General features: G+C 34.8%; 1 protein-coding gene across 1 annotated transcript in view; it reads right to left on the bottom strand.

Annotated features, from left to right (window-relative positions):
* The window catches only part of PLCL1 (phospholipase C like 1 (inactive)), a 444060-nt gene that overhangs the window by 70039 nt on the left and 348214 nt on the right, over positions 1 to 25807 (bottom strand). Inside the window, exons 2-3 of the mRNA XM_003341291.4 lie at positions 11523 to 13994; positions 6906 to 7109 (exon numbers count right to left, since the gene is read on the bottom strand). Of these exons, the coding sequence (XP_003341339.3) occupies positions 6906 to 7109; positions 11523 to 13994 (2676 nt within the window). The remainder of the gene's footprint in view (positions 1 to 6905; positions 7110 to 11522; positions 13995 to 25807) is intronic.

Below are 25807 nucleotides of genomic sequence, written 5' to 3'. Positions count from 1 at the left end.
TCATGGAATAACACCAAACACATGAAAAATAATTTACTTCTGCTTGAAAATTGTTGGTTGGCAGGAGAACATTATACTCAGTAACAGCAAAATTGTATGATGAATAACCGTGAGTGACTTAGCTATTCTCAGCAATACAATGATCCAAGATAATCCCAAAGGACTCGTGATAAAAAATGCTATCCACCTCCAGAGAAAGAACTAATGGCATCTGAATACAGACCAAAGCATACTATTTTGTACTTAGTTCATTTTTTGTTTGTATTTTCTCCCACAAAATGACTAATATGGAAAAATGTTTTATATGATTACAAGTTTAACCTATATCAAACTGTTTATTGATTCAGGGAGGAGGGAAAGGAAAGAGGAATGGAGAGAATTCAAAACAAAATTTTGAAAAACAAATGTTAAAAATGATTTTTACATGTAATTGGGGATATAAGTTGTTTTTTTTTAAAGAAAGAAAGAAAATCCTTGGTTGCATAGGCCATATTGAACAGCATGGTGGTTCCATTGTGAAAAATACTAGATACTTATAATAGATACCTAACATTTATATAGTGATCTAAGGTTTACAACAATCCAGGGAGGTAGGTGCTATTTTTATCTGTATTTTATAGATGAGAAAACTGAGGTAGATAGAAGTAAAGTAGATTGCCCAGAATACTAAGCATCTGATACTAAGCATCTGATGCCACCTCCAGGCTGTGAGATTTAAAATGGTTGAGGTCTTAAACTGTAGTGATTAAAATAGTGGAAGATATAAATTGTGATAGATATAAGAGAGGGTGAGTAAATTTTACCGCAGAAATATGTTTCACTACAGTGTCTTGGGTTTTAAAATCAAATATAAGGTTGTCGCCAGGGAAATATTCCCAATTATTCAAATACCCAAGTCAATTGGGTTTTATAGAGATTTTAATTAACAATACAATGAGTAATCAAAGAAAGAGAGAGAGAGAGTAAGAAAGGAATGAGTATGAAGGGCCTCAAGCCAATATGGCCTAGACCTGAGTCTTAAAAGAGAAATCAGTCAGTTTTTTAACACTCACCCAAGGTCTGACTAAACAAGGATACTAGTGACACCAGGCCAGCGTCCTTCCTCAAAGAGACTTCCAGCCAGAGATTGTTTCAAAGGGCCTCTCTCAAGAGCCTGCAGAGCTCCTACCCCAGAGGGACAGAGCCCCTCAGAGGAGCTCCTCAAGGAGCTCTCCTTCAGAATGAGATTTCCTCCAAGAGCACTTCTTCTCAAAGAGATCTATCTCCAAGGAAAGAGCCCTCAAGCATCAGTCCTCAAGGAAATTAGTTTCTCAGAATGAGATCCTCCAGAATGAGAATCAGAAATCGAGATCCCTGAATAAGATCCAAGCTCTTATTTTTAAGGGCAAAATTTCCTCTGTCACCTCCCCTAAGTCCTTACATCTACCAATCACTGTAGATGCTTCTAAAGGACCGCCCATTTTTAATTCACAGCTGAGTAGTTTTAATCTCTTTAGTAAGTCAGAAAAAAATGCTGCTGTGTCGACAAATTTCATTAAGAAAAAAACCTCTGAATAAGTTATCACCCTTTTAGGTTTAAGTAGTTTACAAGTTTCCCCACCTATATAGGTACCTAGCATCCCATTGTATCAATTTTAAAAACAGGCATGACTCAAAGAACTTCCTGTCCTTTCCATAAGCATGGGTCAAAGCACTTTCATTGTTCAGCAAGGAGTTTTTCTGTCCTAAAGCAGTCTTAAGTAGGGTGGAATGGGATATTCCCAAGGCAAGGAGTTTTCACATTCAAGTAGAATTCTCACTATCTGCTAGGGAATATTTTTAAGTAGAAGATTCCCCAATGGGGAAATTTCCAACATTCATAAGTCTGAGAAATTTTAAGGTTTACAAGGCCTGGTGCTTTATCCATTGCATAATGTCACTGCATTAGATTGTAATTTATTCATTTTGGTTTTCTAGTGATACTTATTTCCCACTTCTATCCTGCTTACAAAGTAACAGACACACTGGGGTCATATACTATTGCTTGTTTTCTTTTGTTCTGTATTGTCAGAAAATCTTTTCTTCTTCCATAATAAAGCTTTAACTTCTTAATGTTAAAGAATACAATCAAGAAATCACCTGCAGAAATTGCTTGTTTTTTACAGTTATAAATGTACTTTAACTATTTTGACCTCTGGCTAATTTACCCAAGATATTCTTGACTAAAGAAATAGTTTGTATTTTAATTCATACTCAGTAAATAACAAAGAACCCATAAGAATATCCTGGCCATGCTTCAAGAAACATCCTACACTACAGTTTATGGGATTGAAACAAAAATGTCAGCTTCTAAAGATGAAAAAACATTTGAGGAAAGTCATTCACCAGTATTCATAACAACTTTTATAAAGTCAGAAAATCCACTGAGCCGTGGCTTATTAGTTATTATTTATTTTAAAAAAAGATGTGATCCACAGGCTCAGAGGAGATTAGACTCAAGTTAGGGAAAGAAAACATGATTTGTACCATTCATTTTATGGTCATCATTGTTAGAATAGGATAGAGTCTTAGAGATAGAGTCTTTTTTTCCCCATTGTAATAGGGTCAGAGTCATTATCTTTAAAGAAATCTGGGTAGAAGGAAGGAGTAGACTGTCTTTAAAGTAAAGTAGGTAGATAAAGAGATAAAAAGAAGGAAGGAAGGAAGGAAGGAAGCAAGGAAGCAAGGAAGCAAGGAAGGAAGGAAGGAAGGAAGGAAGCAAGGAAGCAAGGAAGGAAGCAAGGAAGCAAGGAAGCAAGGAGGCAAGGAGGCAAGGAGGCAAGGGAAAGAAGGAGAAAATGCCAGTGGAATTTAAAAATAAATGTTTCCTCTTCTTTATGTGGAGGAAGTCTGAGGCATTCCTCAGAAGATTAAGAAAATTCTTAGGGAATATAGGACAAACAAACATTTATTAATCACCTGTTATGCACAGAGGACCCAGTTATTTCTTCTCAAAGGTAGATTATAATCCAAGGTTCATGGATTTAGATTCATCCACAAGAGAACTGAGAGGACATGCCAGTTCCTGCTCACAATTCCAACTTAGGATAAAAAATATTATATAGCCCTAAGAGAAAGAACTTGTAGCATCTGAATTCAGTTTATAGCATACCTTTTTTATCTTTATTTTTCTTGGTTGCTTTTTTTTTAGTCTATGCTTTCTTTCTCAAATAACTAATATGAATATGTGTTTTGCTTGACTGCACACATATAACCTATATCACATTACTTAACTTCTTAATGAGAGAGAGGGGAGGGAGGAAGGAAGAGAATTTACAACTCTAATTAAAAAAAACTATTTAAAAAATTTTATCTATAATTGGAAAAAATAAAAAGAACCATTATAACAATAATTTAATGTTACTAGCTTGTAAATTTCTTGAGGAAAGAGACGGTCTTTTGCCTCTTTTTGTATCATCAGCACTTAGCACTGTGCCTGGTATATGATGTAAATATTTGATTATCGGGACAAGATTGTTGTTCAGCCAAACTTTTCTCTACTGAAACATTTTCATGGCCTTTTCTCCTCTAAACTAAACAAAATAGTATTTTCTTTTCTGTTTATTTTATGTGGTTGCCACTTTTCTTCCCAAGACAACTATGGAAGGGAGTACAATTTCTGCCAAATCCCAAATTTGTAATGACTCGAGTCCAACTTAAGCACCCCAGTTGTCATGTATTTAACTCATCTCCCTATATTTTAGAACAGTTTTCCACAATAAATTATGCCTTTGCCTTTCTACCTAGTCTAAAGCTAATCATATTTTATAAACAGCCTGCAGGATTCTAATCCCCATCATAAGACTAAAGCATAATTTCTTCAGGGGATAAAAAAGACTCAAGAAACTGCTATAAATCATGTTCAGTTATTGAATGGAGACAACTATTATTTTCACACACAACAAAGCCCATGCTTCTACAAATAGACACATTTAGAATATCCCAGAAACCAATACTAACGCAATAGAAGCATGAAGAATACCAGTTTATATAAAGCCAGCATAGCACCTTAGGCAGCAAAAAGTATTATTTGTTTCTATTTCCAAAATTATCAGTGTATTCCTTTTCTCCCCTGTCAACAAAGCAATTGGCCAATCAACAAGCATTTATTTGTGCTTTGGCATATGTTTGCCATGTTAGCAGTTAGAATACAGATAAGGGGAAAAAGTGTCCCTGTTTTCAAGGAGTTTTTATTCTAAATAGGAGATAATATATAAATGACTTAGGTATACACAAGATGTACACAGAGTAAAAATAACAAAAACTAGCATTTATTAAGGGCACCTAGATGGCACAGTGGATGGATGTACACAGAGTAATAATAGCTAACATTTATTAAGGGCAGCTAGGTGATACAGTAGATGGAGTGCCAGGCTGGGAGATGGGAAGATTTATCTTCCTGATACCAAATCTGACTTCAGACACTTACTAACTTTATGACCCTGGGCAAATCACTTAATCCAGTTTATCTCAGCATCCTCATCTATAAAATGAGCTGGAGAAGTCAATGGTAAAACATTCTAATATTTTTTGCCAAGAAAACCCCAAATGGGATCACAGTCAGACAAATGACTGAACAATACCGAAGCATTTTTAAGTATCTACAATATGCCAAATACTGCACTAAATGCTTTATGAATATTATTTCATTTGATCTCACAACAACCCAAGGAAGCAGATGCTATTTTTATCATACTCATTTTATAATTCAAGAAAGTGAGGCAGATAGAAGTTAAATAACTTAGGGTCACAAGTAATAAATGTCTGAGGGTCAATTCTGAACTCAGATCTTCTTGACTCCAGGCAAAGCCCTTAATCTAAGAGATGCCTTTCACTAGCTGAAGAAGATAGAGAAGATGGAAGGCATATTGGAAAGAAAGCATTGGTAGTATACGATTGAACAAAATTGCCAAAATTCACAGCCATATTTCTATTTTCTTTTGTCCAGTCAATCATAAGAATTTAATTAAGCATTTACTTCATGCCACACACTAGAAATGCAAAGAAAATAGTCTTTGCCTTTAAAAAAAATTCACATTCTAATGAAAGAAACAACGTTTTGATGAATAGGTAAATGCAATATCTATAAAAAGTAGATAGATAGGGGGACAGCTAGGTGGTTCAGTGGATTGAAAGCAAAGCCTAAAGATATGGGGGTAGTCTTGGGTTCAAATATGGCCTCAGGCACTTCCTAGCTGTGTGACCCTGGACAAGTCAGTTAACCCCCATTGCCTAGCCCTTACCACTCTTCTGCCTTGGAAGTAATACACAGTATTGATTCCAAGACAGAAAGGAAGGGTTTAAAAAAAGATAAATGTCAGCTACTCCATGAAATCCCCCTGCTCCAGAGTCAGATGCTCCTTCCTCTTCTCAAAAGTTCCCATGGCACTCTGTGCCTCTCTTTCCTTATCTATCATGTTTATCGAATCAAAAACTTCAAGCTAGAAGGAAAGTAAAGAATTATGTATTTAGTTTTTTGTTTTGTTTTTTGTTTGTTTTTTATTTTTAAGAATAGATGTCCTCTTGGGAAGTTGTTTGCCTAAGACAGACAAATGTTTTCATCTAAAAGGCTCTCAAGAGCAATCTGCAATGTCTGTGAGTCATATATGGTGCACAGCAGAATGATTGACAAATGTGCTAGCCATGTTTACAATTCATATAGAGAGCAAGATGGAAATTATGAACAAGACACAGTGATGAGTCTCAGAACTTTTGATTATTATATTTGGCCTTAAACTTTGGTTAAGCATTCCATTCAAGAAGTTTTAAGCTATACTTCAGAAATACGAATGGAAAAGTTGATTTTCAGACTCTTTGTTCAGCCACTAAAATGGACAAATTAGAATTCTTATGATGTTAACGCCAACTTTTAAGGTCTGAAAAAAAAAATAAGCCCAGGTAGCATCCTGATTTCTCTTGGCTTCTTTATTCATCCTGGTGCTAGGAGAACTGCTTCCTTCACTTTTCTAAAGGGATGAATTTTTATTCTTAGCTTGAAAATCAAGTGGAAGAATGAATGGTTTCCATGGCATCAATTTTGATAGTAAATAGTGGGCCTAATGTTACTATTTAAATAGTAATACACCTCTCTACTGGATAACTAGCAATATCCTTGTTGACAGGAAGGAAGAAGAAGAAGAGGAGGAAAGAAGGAAGAAGAAAAGAGAAAGGAAAGGAAATAGATTTCACGAGTAATGAGACATGGGGGATAAATAAACTTCTGCCAAAAACTAATGCAAAAATTGGTTTGAATTTAAACAACTGGATTTTACTCAATTTTTTAAAATTTTCTGATTCTTGGGTGTGGAGGGAGTCTACAAAACCATTATTTTTAAATTTTATTTCATAGATCTTGTTTAATATCTTTTTTAGCATATCCTTAAATACTGTAGCATAATCCATTGTAGAAGTTTAATTTTTTTTACATTAAAAAGTTTTAATGTGTAAATTTGTTATTAGAACAAAATGAAAATAAAACTAAAAAAAGTTTTAAAACAATATTAGCTAAAAAAGCTAAGGTTTCAAAAAGTTTGAACTTGTAAAAGATTTTACTTTAATTGCATCCAAGTGATTACTGAGACCTGAGTTTGGTTCACAATATTATCAATTTAGTACCTAAAGTTTACAGTTAATGCTGCTCCTACTATTGGTACATGAACAATGTTTCAGCAATAGCATAAATAATGTTAGCTGAAATAAAATAGAAAGCTTTACTATTGGTGTGAGTAAGTGGGAGAACATTTCAGCCTGTAGCTGCCAGAATGAGAACTCTCCTCTAAATTAACTTGATGGGTAACACAAACTGTAATCAATAAAACTAGTGGCACGCTTTCCCAAACACACAAAACAAATATAAAAATATTAGATTAAAGTATAAAATTTCATACCAGATCATAGGCAGCTAGGACCTTTTTCTGTACATCTGGTATCGTCCCCAGAGGTTCCAGGTAAGGGAAGTTATCTCTCATTACTAGAGATACAGAAGGTGAATCATCACTGTTTATCAGCCGAGAGGACAAAGTCAACATGCACTGTTTCAGGCTGGCAATTGGAGGGAGTCCACAAAGCTCTTTAACAGAAACTATTGCATTCTGTTGGGAAGAAAATGTGGAATTACATTGGATGGTTTAACGCATGACATCTACTTTATATAGCATCTGTTCTTGATAGATAATTCCATTAAGAATTTTCATAATTCCAAAACAGACTAGGTAAACTCTATCATTTGAGGCAAAATGGAAAATGACCAATTTTTTTAAGTAGGAATATTCACAAAGATACAGGAATATCTAGCTCATATGTCAGTTTATATTTCTCTGATTTAAGCAATTTCTCATTTCCCACAAGAACAAAGAAGGTCATTTCTAAATGCCAAGTTAATACATTTTAAAAGTAAATTTCTTCCAAAACAGGTTAAAATATTTTAAAACTAACAATGACTTTTTCATTATAATTTTTTTGATTTTTTATGACTCTGTGGAAATTATAATTTAATACACAATTTAATTTTGATACCATTTCCTTCATAATTACATCAGTAACACATTGATTTAACTTTCTATCCCAAACAACTTACCATTACTGGTTGTCTCCTGATATCCCAAAGAAAAATGAGTTTTTTTAAGTTAGTTGTATAAAATCTATTTTGGAAATTACCCATCTTCCACTTTCTCTCTGTTATAATCATTAGGGCAGGGAGATGGCATCAAAGCCATCCAGCATCCATCTGATTCCTGCAGGTCAGCTTTATTTTAGGATAAAAATGAATCATTTACTTTCCAAGTAATATTAACCTAATTTAATATTAATATTTAATATTAAAGAGGTTAATATTAACCTCTTTCCTAAGCTTATAGCAATGCCCTCACCCAATGCATATACATACCTGTATTTATGTATAAAATACACATATGTGTATGTACAAATTTTATCACTACATTCTAGTATTCCAATAAAGTAATATATGTGTGTGTTTGGTAACTACATATAATATGTACATATATGTGTGTGTTGATAGAGTTTGGCCTGGAGTTAAGAAGACTGATCTTCCAGAGTTCAAATCCTGCCTCACCTACCAGTTGTGTGACCCTGGGCAGATCACTTCACTGTTTGCCTCAGTTTTCTCATCTGTAAAATGAGTTGGAGAAGGAAATGGTAAACCTCCTCAGTATCTCTGCCAGGAAAACTCAAAATGGAGTCACAAGGAGTCAGACATAAATTAAATGACTCAATAACAACAACAAAAATGTGTTTGTGTAAGTTTTCACACATGTACATAAAGGAAGGAAGGAAGGAAGGAAGGAAGGAAGGAAGGAAGGAAGGAAGGAAGGAAGGAAGGAAGGAAGGAAGGAAGGAAGGAAGGAAGGAAGGAAGGAAGGAAGGAAGGAAGGAAGGAAGGAAGGAAGGAAGGAAGGAAGGAAGGAAGGAGGAAACTCAGGCAGGCAGAGTTTAAGTAACTTCTCTAGGGTCACACATCTACTAGGTCTCTGAGGCTACATTGAACTTGTCTTCCTGATTCAAGGCCAGCTCTATCCACTATACCACCTAATTGCCATTTATTTGTTGTCTTAATTATTCAGTAGTGTCTGATGCTTTATAACTATATTTGGGCCTCCCATTAAGCAAAGTTATTGGAGTGGTTTGCCATTTCCCTCTCCAGCTTATTTTATAGATGAGGAAACTGAGGCCAACAGGGTTAATTGATTTGGCCAGTCACATAGCTAGCAAGTGTCTGAGATCAGATTAGAACTCAGGAAAATGAGTTTTCATGACTTCAGGCCCAGCACTCTATCCACAGCATCCTAGTTGCCTCAATTGTCATATATAATCTGTTTTTACATATATATCAGATAAGGGTATTACTATAGGCTCAGAGCATTTTATACTATATATGCATGTATTCATATTTGTATATATGTATATATTTATCAAACTAAGTTAAAGGAAATTATTAACACAATGTATATATAATTTTAAAATAAAATGTTCCTCAAGATAAGGACTACACATACAAGAACATAGAATTTCAGAGTTAGAAGCCAGTAGGGACCATCTAATTCAATCTCCTCATTTCAGTTAGACTGATAAAGGTTGAATGACATGCCAAGAAGACACAGAAAGAATTAGCATGAAAGTTACAGCAAGAATATAGGTCTTTCTGCTTCCTTCCTTTCCTTCCTTCTTCTTTTCCTTCTTTACTTCCTTTTTTAGTTCATTAGTAAATTATATTCTTTTTCCCCCTCTTTCAAGATAGAGAAGATTCTTAAACTACATGAGTTTCTCACTTAATAAGTGAAAATGATTGTTGCCTTTTTCTACTCTGTGATTTCTGTACAAAATAACAGAATGTTAGAACTGGAAAAGAAGATAAAAATAAACTAATACATTAAATTAGAACACCCTTTATTGATATTCTGAAAATTCTTTAATCAGTCTCTCCTACTGAATTTTACCTATATAAACTTTTGTACTTAGATTAGATACAGAAATTATAATTCCATGATTTAATACTTTGTATAAGATCTATGCAATGTTGGTTATCATTATTTATGCTATTGTAGAATACACCAAGCAAGAGAGGCTAGGATCTAAAATAAGAGCTAAGACATTTTATACTTCATTAAATAGGGAAATTCTATGTTGTATATAGTATGTTTTTAATTGATTAAATATAATTTTCTTAAAATAGTTATATTCAAAATATGCACATGATGTTTATTTAATGATAGTTCTAACTTTCTAACTGCTAAAATTCAATTGACTTGAGACTGCTTCTAACATTTATTAAGTAAAATAAGATAAAACATGGTGCTGGGAAATGAAGAGCTAAAAATATTGGAAATTTTCCAAGATTTTTCTCACCCAACAATCTGGGAACCTTTCAGGACCTTAAGCATAGTACTGTTCTGTATAAGAGTAATGGGAAAGAATACTAAACTTTGTTTAAATTTCAGCATAATGAGAAGAAACAGAATCAGATATAACCCAAGAAAACAAATAATATCCCAAACATATATTCTTTATTATATTGTTTCTCTACCTACATACAGATCTGATTGGGTGGATTCATTTCAAATAAAAGTGACACTACTCTGAAGATTTAACTAAGGTAAAGAGAGGTATCCAGTTTTTACACCTTGCCTTCCTGATCAAATTGTCCATAAAACCCACTTCAAGTGAATATGATTTTTCATGATTACTCTGAGGGCTTCCTTCTTTTGAACTGTCCTAGAAACATAGGGTAGAGCCGTGTTTCTATTTCATAAGTCTTTTCTGAAAAAAAAAAAAAGTAAAGGGACAGAGTTGAAATGTACTTTTTTTAAATGTACAAAAATCTGTTTTCTCTCCCCGCCATCTTCTATTCAATTGGGAAAAAGAGCGAAAAAACTTGTGATAGACAGACAGACAGATAGATAGATAGATAGATAGATAGATAGATAGATAGATAGATAGATAGATAGATGGACAGATAGATAGGTAGGTAGGTAGGTAAGTAGGTAGGTAGGTAGGTAGGTAGATAGACAGTCTCCTTTTGCATCCTAAATCACCTCTCTGTAAAGGATAGCATGTTTCATCATAGATCTAGAGAGAGAGAAAAAGAAGAGAGGCAATAAAGATGTGAAAAATTATATGCATTTTCAGATGAGGTCACTGGATTATTGTCGTTACTTAACTGTGACAGGCTTCTCACAAAGTGGGAGTAATCCATCAATATATATGATATAAAAAAAGACATTTCAATAAAACTGAAAGTGGACTAAAAAAAAGGCACAGTTTAGCAGAACAAGTTCTTAACAGAATAAGTGCTATCCAACATAAACTTGCAAATATCATTTGATGATAAAGTATGAATATCTGCCTGCAGTCAATTGATAAATTATGATATTGATCAATATGCTAAATGTCTACCAGTTCAAGTGATTCATTTGGTGGAGAAAGAAGTTTTGAAGGTGGGGTGGGGGATAAATTGCAGATTGGTTCAATTCAACAACAAAGTTATTAAGTGCTTACTACAATGAGCATAAAGGCACACTTAACATATTTACAAATTTGAAACAAGAAACACTGACGCTTAAGCACAGTCCATCAGAAGTCCTGAACTTAGCTCTTTCATATTATTTTTGACATATTGTATTTTTGACAATGATTCTGATCATTTTTCTAGGCATAAACCATATATAAAGATACTAGATGGTTCAAAGAATAGAGTGCTTAACCTGTAGTTCTGAGTTCAAATCTTGAGTCAAATATTTATTACATGTGTGACCCTGAACAAGTTACCCTACTTCTGTAAGCCTCCTTTTATTCACCTGTAAAATTGAAAAAATAACACTATAGCTACTTCTCAGTGTTGCTGCGAGGGTCACATGAAAATATATGTATGTGTATACATATATATAACATTTTACAAATCTTATGTAAATGATGGTTCATAATATACTATTATTATTCTTTCTTGAGAAAGAATTTAATAAAAAGCACAAGTGTCAGAAGGGTCATATTACCTGCATATTTTCTCTCACATCCATGGCTTCTCTCAAGGGATGAACAGCTATTTTAAAGATGTCATCTATGGTTTTCAGACCAACATTCCTGAGCATAGTGTATTCCCTAACCTTCTTCCCTATTCTTACTGAAAGGCTGCGCTTTGGGGTCTTTCCTCCTCCACTTCGGTTGGTTATTGCTATGTGAACAAACAGTGTTACATGTTCCATGATATCTCCCACAAAAGAGCGCAAAGGGATGTGTCGATAGCCAGGCTGCAGGCACTCCAGCGGTATCGTATACTGTCCTATAAACTCATCCCCGATGTAGTCGTCATCCAAGACCATAAAACGGATCATGGCAAGCTCAGGCAGGTTTATCTGAAACTCGAAAGTTTCATCAAAAATGGGATTATCACTGTTCTGTTGAACCGTTTTAGTCCTTTGTTCTGAACAGTCTGCAGGAATACCGTGTATTTCAATACAAACATAAGGATCGATGACATCCCCTTTGGCACAAGCTCCTTTGGGTTTGGGAAAATTCTGACCACTGATAATTTTGATGTGTAGGACTTGAGGAGAGACCCCCGGAACGATACCCTTCGTATTGGCACTAAAGTAAGAGACTTCATCCCGCATGACGGAGGGCCGGAGGACATATCCACAGCCTCCATTCTGGAGAAACCAGCCTGTATGGAGATCCATCATTGGACCCGGAGTCTGGAAATTCATTGCCACGATCTGACAGCCACAATTCCAGAAGTCCTGGGGGTTCAAATTACTGGAATCTATCCTCACAGCACTTGGGTAAACCCTCGATAAGAACCTTTTATTATAATTTACAAAGTCCTCTGGATATTCATTGGCGATTCTGCTGGCCTCTGTCTCACTAAATGAGCAGATTTCCCAATAACTTTGGCTCTTCATAGAAATTTCGAAATCCCTATACTGCACAGATTTACATATAGATACCAAATCCGATAGTTCTCTACAGAGGCATATCAACTTCTGTTCACCATTATAGTCCTCCGACATCCTCTGAGACGTTTCGGCTTCTTCATCTTCATCTGTGACTTCTCCTTCCATCAAATCCTGATCAGGAGGCAACTTCTTTCCTTTCACAATTATTTTTCCTTTTAGCCTCTCAGGGGAGGGGAGGTAGGCTTCGGAAGGCAAAGGTGCTTCGGTGTACAGCTTGTTGCCAAAGATCTTTTTCATGTGTTGGGCCATGACTTTCTGCTGTGGTACTGAACAATGAGTGCCCAAGCAAAGGATAAGTGGGTATTCAGAAGCCACGAAGGCAAATTTGTTTATCACCTCTATGACGCTGCGAAAGGAAAGGGATGTCGCCATATTGTTACGATTACAAAGGATTGGCTCATTGTCTGGCCCATCACTTACATCCAGTTCTATACTCCGACAACTCATTTTTAAAGCCCGAACGTAGCCATTAATATCGGCAGGTCCTCTGAACTGGTCTTCTATTAGATAAGTGTTATGAGAGGCATTGATATAATAGTGTGATAATGGTTGGGTCATGTCTTGAGCCACCTTTCTTTGCTCAGGATCAAAAATATCACATTCCGGTGATAATAAATACTGAGTAAATCCATCAATTGCAAGGAAACCTTTGAGTCGCCCTTCTTCAGAAAGCTCATACCTTCGAATAATGTCTAAACACATCTCTTCGGTTATATGAGCAACTCCTTGTTCAGCTTCTAAAAACAGCATGAGGTCATTGGCATCTAAATATTCTTTGTTTTTGGAAATCTGTACAAGTAAGAAATAGACTTCTGGTCTGGTACAAAGTTCACTAAAAGCTTCACAGAATTCCTCTTTTGTCACCCGGGTGGTTAATTTCTCTTTGCTCTTCTGGATTTCTTTAAACTTTAACCTGATTTTGGATTCCTTCAGGGTGGGATTGAGTTGTTTAATTAACTCTACAGATGTGTCTTCTAGCATAATCCCATTGCCATCAACATCTGCTGCTTCAAATACTGTTTTTAGCCACATGAACCTTGGAGTATTCTGACTGCCTTCCATTAAGTCAAAGGGTTGCTTACTTCTAGAGACCAGGTACCGTAAACCAGAAACCCAAATGTTTGCTACATCAGCTGAATTGGCAACCAGGTCCAGAGACTCATAGTTCTCCCCATGAAGTATAGACAGGGCACAATCCTCAGAAATCTGGTCTGCAAGTCCATTGTTCCTAAATGTCTCTGTGTTCTTCCCAAGCCTGATCTCTTTTATAGCAGAAATATCGAGCTTTGCTTTTTCAAGATCCTTCTTAGAGGGCTCCCAGCGAAGAGCTTGAAGATCTGTATCCAGGGTAAAAAAACGATTGTAAATCCTAGAATTGGGACGAACTTTCTTCAGCTCACAGCCAGCCTGCATGAAACTGATACAGTCACTAGCACTGCTGATCTTCTTTTCCGATGGCATACTGCTGAATGACACAGTTTTCTTCCTTCCACATTTTTGGTTTGAAGGGTCCTGTAAGATAATTGGGAAATGATGAATAAATGTTTTTTGTAAAACTGACAAATTTGGGAAAAGCTAATTAATTCAGAATTGCTTGAGGTTCACCTTCACAATATGGGAAGGAGAGGGAGAAAAGTAATGATATAAACAAAATGAAGGAAAGTAATAGTTTTAGGCCAATGGATTTTTCAAACACCATGAAGCCTTACACCATTCAAAGAAAATGATGCTCTAATTACACATCACTAATGCAACTAAGTGACCAAGTGGATAGAATGTCAGGCCTGAAGTCAGTAAAATTCATCTTTCTGCATTCAAATCAGACATTTATTAGCTGTGAGGCTCTGGTCAAGTCACTTAAAATCCTGTTGGCCTCAGTTTCCTCATCTGTAAAATGAGTTGGAAAAGAAAATAATAAACTGCTCCAGTATCTTTAAAAAAAACTCCATTTATAATTTTATAGTTATTTTACAAATCATTCACAGAGTATTAAAATAGACCTAAGAAACTTAATTATGGTGATCCTTTGATAGAATATTTCAATATACCATATCACTAAAAATAATAATTTTAAATGGTATATTTAATGTATTTAACAGTTCTAATCTGGGCTAAAATGTTCCCTTAAGTACTTGAAAGTTATGAAATTTTAATATATATTCCATATAAGCATTGTATATAGAGCATGTCTTTCCTTTATTACCATTGTCTTTGAAACAAAACTTTTATCCTTTTTAAAAAATTACTTTGAGAACTAACTATAATAATCAATGTGAGAATTATGATGTTAAACAACTTGCATGAAAATTACCTCCACTGCTTTTCTGTGTATAATCTGTTCATTGCCATAGCTTCTAAAGAACAGAAATATAGATAATACCATCTATTATTAGAAGTCCATCTAATAGTACTTAAATTTTTACATTTTCTGTTCTAAATGATCTCAGAGAAATTAATTAATGAATAAATTTTTATTTTGTATCTAATATGGGTATTGTGCTAAGTGCTGAGGCTACAAATATAAAGAATGAAATAATACTCCCAAGGAACTTATATTCTAACAGAGAAGACAAAAATACATAAGTACAAATAATAAATAAAAATATAACAAATATAAAGAAATATGGGAGTCCTAGCAATTTGAAAATCTAGAAAAAATTTTATAACTTTCAACAAAATTGATAAAATGTGTAATCTTTGAGAATTTGTGTCAAATTCATATTTTTCTTTTGGACTTTCCTTGTGTTTCCTTTGTTGTCACTGTATTCTTCTGTGTCTATACCTTGCTCTTTGTCTCCATAAAAATTCTTTAGATGCTTTTTTTTTTGGTTGTTTGCACATCATACCTTGATATTTAAACACATCTATGATATGATTGTTGAGTTTTCTTCTTCCTATGCTTCAGATGGTAACCCATCTCTGGTATTTATGTTTAAACGTTTTCCCCCTATTATATGTAAAAACAAATTTTAAAACATTCTTTAGCATTCATTTAAAAAATGTTTTGAGTTCTAAAATCTTTCCAATCCTCTCCTGTCATCTCCCCCCTCCCTGAGACAATAAGCAATCTGATTCAGATCTTACATGTGTAAACATTCCATATCTTTTGTGCTACTTATTAAGCTCAAGCCTTTATTGATAAGATTTCGCATCCTACTTTACTTCTCATGTAACTGTAACTTCCCTTTGGTTCACTGGCAATTTTAATTCCATTATTTGTAGTCATATAGCATCACTGGGAGAATATCAATGTGAGAAAGTTTATGTCTTGAAATAGCTTGGGATCATTGAAAATGCCATATACCTTGACTCATTTTGAATGAATCCCTATACCTCCAAACAAACCCATCTTTACTCATAGACTCAGTATATATTTTATGTGTGACTTGCCTCTTGGTTTCTCAGTCTTCCCCAATAGATCTCATGTCACATATAGAAGTCATTTCCATAGAGCTTGCTATATGAGAATTGATGCTGTGCTGGCTATAGCCTCTGGTGTACAAGCTGTCAGGCCTAAGAGACTCTACATTCACATGGAAATTCTAGATGAATTTTCAACAGTCAGAATTCCCGAGAGATTTTCCTTTGTGACAGAGAATGGCACATAAGAAAAGTGCCAGGCTAAAGAGTGTGTGGAACTGATTAAGGGGAGACCCTTTGGTCTTGAGTAGTGGAGGGGGAACAAGAGGGACAATAGCGAAATTATCTAACTGGAAGTCTAAGAGGGTCCCCCAACTTCCCAGAAAACAGAGCCTACCTATAATTAAATAACAAAAATGAGCTCTATGAGCTCAAAAAAGACTTCAAAAACCAATTAAGAGAGGCAAAGGAAAAGTGAGGAAGAGAAATTAAAGTGATAAAAGAAGAAATGGGCCAACTGAAAAAGAAGAACCAAAAATGACAGAGGAAAATCAGGCCTTAAAAATTAGAATTGGCCATCTAGAAACTAATGATTTCATGAGAAATCAAGAAACATTAATCAAAGGAATAAAATAAAAGAGGAAAACATAAAATATCTTATTGAAAAAACAACTATCCTAGAAAATAGATTGAGGAGATACAATTTAAGAATTATAGAACTACCTGAAAGCCATGATCAAGAAAAAACCTTGGACATAATATCACAAGAAATGACCAAAGATAACTGCCCAGATTTTCTTAAATAAGAAAATAAAATTGAAATTGAAAGAATTCACAGATTGCCTTCAGAAAGAAATTCTGAAATGATGACTTCCAGGAATATAATAGCTAAATTCAAGAGGCACCAAGCTAAAGAGAAAATTCTTCAAGTAGTCAGAAAGAAATCATTCAAATACCATGGAACTACAATCAAGATCACACAGGACCTAGCAGCTTCTATGTTAAAGGATCAAAAGGCATGGAATATGATATTTGGGAAGGCAAAAGATTTGGGTTTACCACCCAGAGTCAACTATCCAGCAAGACTGAGTATATTCTTTCGGGGGGGTGGGGGGGGCAGGAATAGACATTTAAGAAGATAGAAGATTACCAACCATCCCTGAGGAAAAAGTCAGACCTAAACAAAAAAAATCTGAAGTCCAAACATGAGACACAAGAGAAGCCCAAAATGAAAAACAAGAAAGAGAAAATTTAAGGAACTCATTAAGGTCAAAATATTTATATGTCTACATGGAAGTAGAATTTCTGTAACTCTCAAAAAATACTAAATTGTAGGGAATATAGAAGGAATTTACACAGAAAGAGGGTATAGAAGTAAGCTGAGTATGATGATATGATGTATATGATGATATGATGTATATGTAAATGTGATAATATGGAACAATATGTATGATACTATATGATATATATGCATATGAATGAAATGTAAAAAATTAATCAAGGGCTAAAAGACAAGGTTGTACTGAGAGAAAAGAGAAAGGAGAAAGAGAGAATGAGGTAAAATTATATAACATAAAGAGGTGAAAAGTCATTATATAAAGTTCATGGGCAATGCTTAGACTTTACTCTCATCTTCCTGGTTCAGAGAGGGAAAAACAAGAATACTCAGTGGGGTATAGCATTCTATCTTACTCTACAGAGAAGTAAAGGGGGAATAAGATAAGGGAAGAGAGAGGTAATTGAAGGGAGATAGAAGTGGGGTGGTGACAAAAAGCAAAATACTGGTGAGAAGGAACAGAGAGAAAGGGAACGAGCAGGATCAAAATGAATAGAATGAATAGAATGAAGGGCAATACACAGGTAGTAATCATAACGCTTAATGTGAATGGGATGAACTCAACCATTAAGCAGAAGCAGATAGCAGAGTGTATTGAATGGCAATAAATATGAAAAGCTAGGTGAAATGGGTGAATATTTACAAATATATATATTGCCTAGATTAACAAAAGAGGAAATAGAGTACTTAAATAATCCTATCTCAGAAAAAGAAATTGAAAAAGCCATCTAGGAACTTCCTAAGAAAAAATCCCCAGGGCCAGATGGATTCACAAGTGAATTCTACCAAACATTTAAAGAATGACTAATCCCAATACTATACAAATTATTTGAAAAAATAAGCAAAAAGGGAATCTTACCAAGTTTTTTTTTATGACACAAATATAGTACTGATTCCAAAGCCAGGCAGATAAAAAAAACAGAGAAAGAAAACTACAGACCAATCTCCCTAATGAACATATATGCAAAAATCTTAAATAGAATACTAGCAAAGAGACTCCAACAAGTGATCATGAGAGTATTCATTATGATCAGGTGGTATTTATACCAGGAATGAAAGGATGGTTTAATATTAGGAAAACCATCCACATAATTGACTACATCAACAAGCAAATCAACAAAAATCACATGATTATCTCAATAGATGCAGAAAAAGCCTTTGACAAAATACACCACCTGTTCCTGTTGAAAACACGAGAAAGTATAGGAATTTAGGGTTAGGTTCCAATAAGATCAGGAGTGAAACAAGGATGCCCATTATCACCTCTATTATTTGACATTGTACTAGAAACACTAGCAGTAACAATTAGAGAAGAAAAAGGAATTGAAGGCATCAAAATAGGCAAGGAGGAGACCAAGTTATCACTCTTTGCAGATGACATGATGGTCTACTATTGTGCTCAAAGGAATAATGAACTGGAGGAATTCCATGTGAACTGGAACAACCTCCAGGAAGTGATGCAGAGTGAGAGGAGCAGAACCAGGAGAACATTGTATACAGAGACTGACACACTGCAGCACAATCGGTTGTAATGGACTTCTCTATTAGTAGCAATACAATGATTGAAAACAATCCAGAGGAACTTACAAGAAAGACTGCTATCCATATCCAGAGAAAGAACTATGAGAACAGAAACACAAAAGAAAAACATATGATTGATCACATGGTTTGATGGGGATATGTTTGGGGATGTAGACTCTAAATGATCACTCTTTTGCAAATATGAATGACATGGAAATATGTTTTGAACAATGATACATATATAACCTAGTGGATTTGCTTCTCAGCTCCTGGACATAGGAGGGAAGAGGGGTGGAAAAATCATGAATCATGTAACCATGGGAAACATTCTAAATAAATAAATAAATTATAAAAAAGAAAAAGAAAATGATCTAACTACATTAAGTAGATTAGAGAACACAAGTAAGTATTCAGTGGTGTTACCAATGATGGAAAATGAATGTATCTGATAGGAAATGGCAAACCACTGAAGAGTTTTGAACAGGATAGAAGCATAATCTGATCTGTGTTTTGAGAAAAGTTATTTGGCAGCTGTACAGAAAAGATGGGTTCTGTTGAGAAGAAACCAGAAGCAGGGAGACTAATTAGGAGGCAATCACAATAATCCAATTGAGAAGTGATAAGGGATTCAAACCCAGGGTAGTAGTCATATGAATAGACAAAAAGAGATAGATTCAAGAAATGTAACTTCTGTTTGGAAATTTGATTTAGATATGCTATGTCTTGCTTTCTGCTTGATTTCTCTGTTTCATGTTGCTACTATTCCCTATGTTGCTTACTGGCTTAGTTGTGTTGTTCTTAGTCCATGTCTATGACCAGACCATAGCAAATAAAATCCAAGTCTTTTAAATAGAATGCAAAGGAAAGACAATTTATGTAAATCTGTATTTATAAAAGTGATAAATTATGTTAATGCTTTATTTAGCAGGACCTGCTATCCCAAAGAATGAAAAAAAAACTAATCTATAAATAAATTTCTAGGAGGCAATACTTGTATAATAGAAGGAGAGAAGACAGAAGAGATAGGTTTGAGCTCAAGTTTGACCACATACTAGTTACATGATTGGAAAAATCATTTCAGTCCCATGACTCTCCATTTCCTCAGCTACAAATAAAGGAAATCAATATTATTTGTGCTATGTATCTTACAAAGATGTTTTCAGGAAATTGCTTAGTAAACTACAAAAACTGTAAATTTGCCTCTTTATCACAAAATATTCAAAAGAAATACAGCAGTAATCAGTTAGTCATAACTACCCCTATTCGATGAGCATGTAACTATATGGCTAGAACAAATTTTCAATCACTCTGAAATCATGTAGAACAGAATTTAAGCATCAATCAACATGGCTTTGTGACAAGCAAATCACACCTTACCAACTAAATTCCTTCATGTGATTGACAAACCCATAGACTTGTGAGCTTTAGAATATATCTAGTACATCTGCCTTGCCTACTTGCATCTATAGGCTTTTGATTCCTTTTGATTTCAATTGACATTCTTATGGAAAATAAGTGAACAATTATGTTAAAGACTGAATCCAAATGGCTTGATGACAACCTTTTAGAATTCAGTATTTGGGAATTATTTCCCAAAGGAGTCTTATCAATAAAATCACAGAATAATAGTACTTCAAAATTGCAAGAGAACTTAAAGATTCTTTAATTTAACCATTTCAAATTAGAGAGGATGTAAATAAGGTCCAAAAAGATTAAGTGACTTGCCAAAATAGCACAAATAAATTAGGGATAGAACCAAGATTCAGATTTTCCTATCCAGTCAAGGCTTCCTATCCAGAGAATTTGCTAATACAAAATTCTGCCTTATAATTATCTTTATTGATGATCTGAACAAAGGAATCAAAAATACACTCATTAATTTTGCAAATAATATTCAGCTCAATAAGTATTTATTAAGTGCACATATCAAATTAGGCCAGCTTATGAATAATGTTTAAAAGCACTTGGTGCAAATAATTGTCTCTTCTCTTCATGAATATCTCCTGGGGGTATGAAGTATGTTTTCACTTGGATAAAGAAAGAGGACTATGATCTCTTGACTAAAATGATGCCTTGATTTTTTTTCCAATCTACTATTCTAGAGTTTTAACAAAAAACTCTTTAGAAAGGATTTAAAGAGGAATAGCTACAGAGTGGTTTTAAAGGACAAATTGACTTATGTCTGTTTCCCATAGATCTAACCACATTGCTTTAGGCTTTCATAATAAAACACCAGTGCTTTGTAAATTATTTTGAGTATTAATTTTTTTAAAACTTGATTTGAATTTGATTACCTTTTATATAGGGGCCTTTCAAATGTTACTTTTTTTTAAAAAACCCTTACCTTCTGTCTTAGAGTCAATACTGTGTATTGGCTCCAAGGCAGAAGAGTGGTAAGGGCTAGGCAATGGGGGTCAAGTGACTTGCCCAGGGTCACACAGCTGGGAAGTGACTGAGGCCACATTTGAACCTAGGACCACCCGTCTCTAGGCCTGGCTCTCAATCCACTGAGCTACCCAGCTGTCCCCTTAAATGTTACTTATTGACATTTGAAACACAACATCCTTAAGTATTATTTAGTGATAGGGTTAAGATATTCCATAGAAATACATCTTTACATTTATAAAAAAAAATCTTTGTTTTTTTGTAAACCTTTAGAAAATTATATATTTTTAAGTGAGGTATAGCTTGACTTATAACCATTTCCACTAATTTCTCATGAAGCTATGACTTCAGCAGCTCAGATGTGCTTCCTAAAGGAGAAGAATTCAAAGGAATATACTTACCTTTTTCTAACCCAAGTATTGTGTGTGTGTGTGTGTGTGTGTATATATATATATATGTATATATATATATATATATATATATAATCCTATATATACAAACTATTCCTGAGGAAAAGGCAGAATGTCCTCATATAAAACTACTAGAGGGCACTAATTTAGTCATATAATTATTTCTGGATGAGATTAGTAAAGCCATGAAATCTTTGTCTTCTGTGATTTTACATCAGATCTGTGATGTTATTTATTTTTATTGTCATCTTAACATAATGTCATAGTTTTTTGCAACAATAAAGGCATAATCAAAGGAACCTAGGTGTTCTTCCTCTATGGAAGTCTTTAAAAATGGTATTATTTGCCAAATATCTTGCCTAATATGCTTGTGGTAGTGCCTGAAAGACTCTAACAATCTGAGGTCTGAAAGACACAATGATTTATTATTCAATTGACTAAAGCTACATCCATGAAAATGAAACAAAATTTACTTCCATTACAAGATCCTGGTGAAGTGATTCATTGGATCTAATACATATCAGATCTTTGGGTGACAGAGATATAAATTACCCATTTTAAACTACTGAATATTGTTTTTTCTTAATACCCTTTGGCATTTAACAACTAAGCTTTTGGGCTTAGCAAAGAATTGTTACTTTTAAATTAGCCTGCTGTGGTCAATTTCTATGCCCTTAGTTATAAAACAACAATAAATCTTCAGGGTCTTATGCACAGATGCAATATTATAGCAAATTTAAAGTCATCAGTTGAAATTTCAAATATTTGTGTATATTTTTCTGCCATTAATATAGCCAATTAATGTCATTGCTGCAATGGAATTAATCTACCGCCTAATATAAAGTGAGTAACTGAATAGGGATGGTGAATTAGACTATGACTCGACCTCTATACTTTCTATTTGACTACTATCTCACTCTAATGAAAGTTTTAAAATTAAACATTTTTATAAAAGAAAATTTTTGTCAATATAATTATTAACCAAGCTTCAAGAACCCAAAAATAAAAATTACTTCCTTTTTATATTTATGCACTTTATGTATTATTCTTCCCCAATTCATTCCTGAACTACTGTTTATTGCTACCAGAATCAAAAGAGGGGAAGTCTTGTCACAATATATCAGATGTATGTCAAACAGATAAATCCTAGGATCTTCCTTTCTTCACTGGGATTTCTCCTAGATTATCCCATTCTCCATCCAACCTTATCTTAAAATCCCAAACAAATAAAGTGTATTCTTTCCAAAGAACACAAACAGAAAATCTAGTAAGGTCCACTCTTTGTATACCTTACCAAGCTAGTCTAGCCCCCTAGAAAGTCACAGCAAATGTAAATGATGGATATGGGGATATTCAGCATTTTAAAAAAATCCTTCCCATCTGTCTTAGAATGGATACTATACATTAGTTCTAAGGCAGAAGAGCTGTAAGGGCTAGGCAATGAGGGTTAAGTGACTTGCCCAGGATCACCCACCTAGTAAATGTCTGAGGTCAGGTTTGAACCCAAGACTTCCCATCTCTAGATTCAGCATTTTCAATACCAACATGACTGCTTCAATATGCTATGACTAGATCCGCTCTCAAATCTTACTCACTTCCAAATTATTATGTGGCTGCAAAATGATAATGGGTCAGTTTCCAGATGGCCAACAGTAAAATATCTTTTAATTAATCACTTCCCCCTCCACTCATTTTCCAAGATTCTCTATAGTTACCTTTCCCCAAAATTAGCACCTACACAATCCTCCTTCCCTTTCTTCTGGTGGATCCAGGAGCAAATATCACTCTTGCATGTAGTCTATAATTGTGCTAATTATTTTCTTAGAACAAAATGTCTGATCTTATTTTACCATCACATTATCTTTTTATGGCCCATTTTGGCCTCCAAATGAATTCAGGGTCTACAAAGTTATAAAGAAAGGCTATCTGACAGAATAACTAGAGAGCCTGCCTTGGAGTTAAGAAGATCTAGGTTAGCTAAATTGTTGTCTATAATACAAAATGATGATGGGAGACCCTTGGCATGTCATTTAAACTCTTAGTGCCATCAAGCAACTCACTTAGACTACCAATTGCAAAGCAGATGATTTTCAATTTTCCCAACCTACTCTCTATGACTATAAATTGCCTAGCAGGTTTTTTGCCTTCATTGGCAAAAGTTTTCTTTTGGGGATTTCTCATTATCAATGCAATAAGATGAGAGAGAGAGAGAGAGAAAGAGAGAGAGAGAAAGAGAGAGACAGACAGACAGACAGACAGACAGAGAGACAGAGAGACAGAGAGAGACAGAGACAGACACAGAGAGACACAGAGAGAGAGACAGAGAGACAGAGACAGAGAGACAGAGACAGAGAGACAGAGACAGACAGAAACAGAGAGAGACAGGGACAGAAAGAGACAGAGAGAGAGAGGCAGAGAGAGACAGAGAGACTGAGACAGAGAGACTGAGACAGAGAGACAGAGAGACAGAGACAGAGACAGAGAAAGACAGAGAAATAAAAACAAACCAAAGATATTTTATGCTTTGAAAATGTCACAAGGACATAATTCTTCATCTCACCTCTTATAAATGACAAAGTCCTCAGGCCTTACAACCACCTACTGAGTTTAAAAAAATGATCAAAAGCACATATGAGAACCAATAATAAACTTGGTTTCCAGTGACAAGTGCCAAAATGATTTATAGCCAAAATAATCAAAAATGTCTCTTGGAGTCTAACGTCTGGGAGTCCAGGATTCAGAGGTTCTTTGTGCTGGTCATTTTCAATAACCATGGGATGTGGTCATGCTGAATGAAGTTGGGAAAGGGAGGGACACGGCAGTGTAAGGCTAACTAGGAAGCCTCAAGGAGTGCCTCAAAGCCAGAACTGCCTTCCCAGCTATCTATGGGAGACCTCTAACCCTGTTTCAGATTCAGTGGTGGTGATTTAAAGAAAGCCACACACTCTCATATGGCAATTATCGGCAGGGTGGGGAAGGCCAGCTAGAAAGAGGAATGATGCCAAAGAAAAGATGTCTGTGGAGATTAAAGAAAGGCTAAAGTTGTTCTAGGGCAAACTCCATTTTAGCCTTTTCTGACTCCTGGCAAGACAAATACTACTGGAACTTTTTTTTAACCAGAAAGTTGGCTTATTATTTATTCATGTGTGTTTTTGCAAGTTTCTTCCTCATTGGACTGTTGTAATATCTCCAGAGAAAAGGCAAAGACCAGAAATTTCTTTTTAAGAAGTTGTCAGAAAATAAGAGGTATTTTTAGTTTATTTCAGACCTCATTTCTCTCTGCCAGCAGCCCATAATCAGAAGGAAAGAATTGTAGTCCCGATTGTCAGAGCTATTCACACAGTTACAGGTTGTTACTGGGCAGCTGGTTCCAAAGATTTCTAGTGAATAGATGACTAGCCTATTGTAACACCCTGCTTCCCCTCCCTATCGGCCCAGATCCACCTCTTGAAAAAAGAACCTGGACTCCTATACTAAGGAATTAGTCCAAGAAATTAGTCAGACTTTCATCTCCATCCTTTCTATTTCCCAACCCTCCCATGTTTAATTTTCAATATCATCACCTCACAAGAAGACACCATGTCTAAACAAGTTCTTAATGATAAAATAAATAAACCAACTTCTTTGGTTTATGTAGTCTTCATACATAAGACAAAACATCTCTAAAAACCAAACTTGAAAGAGATCCCAAGCAGATCTTCACATTTTGGAAGTTTATTACATCCTGAAGTAACTATCCTTAAAGAAGGTATTTATAGTTGTAGATTTAGATAATTGCAGAAACATCAAAACCTCTGGCCAAATATGTCTAATTTTTTTTCTGTTATAACTTTCTAAGATAAGATATCCAATCACTTCCCAAAATAAACAAAAGTTCAAGACAACCCCGGGCTGACTGCAGGGTCTGATTTCTGCAGTTAAAAGGTAGTTTTCCCAGATGTTGCTAACAGAGGCCAACTACTTCTCATTCTTTTCTAAAGGGTGAAGTCACTCTCATCCACAGTTAAAAGAAGGGCACCAGCAACCAGCAACTAATGATGTGACCAAAGAATGATGGGAGCTTTCCATCTCCCTCAAAGACACTTCATTAAATGAAAACATACAGAAAATTCTAAGTGCTAATAATATAAAGTCAAATTAATACATCTATTTACTTTTAACTTTGCTGCAGCCTCACATCTGAGTTCTTCGAACAGCTTGAAATCAAGTGGACTAAAAGTTCTTTAACTGATTCAAATAATCAAATAATATCACTGTCCACCAATATATTCTACAAAGAAAACTTCAGTGGCAAAGACACAGAGAGTATGAAC

The sequence above is a fragment of the Monodelphis domestica genome, chromosome 4 (assembly GCF_027887165.1).
Source record: "Monodelphis domestica isolate mMonDom1 chromosome 4, mMonDom1.pri, whole genome shotgun sequence".
Classification (NCBI taxonomy): domain Eukaryota; kingdom Metazoa; phylum Chordata; class Mammalia; order Didelphimorphia; family Didelphidae; genus Monodelphis; species Monodelphis domestica.
Note: the sequence above shows the minus strand (reverse complement) of the source record. Positions and strands in the feature narration are given on the sequence as shown.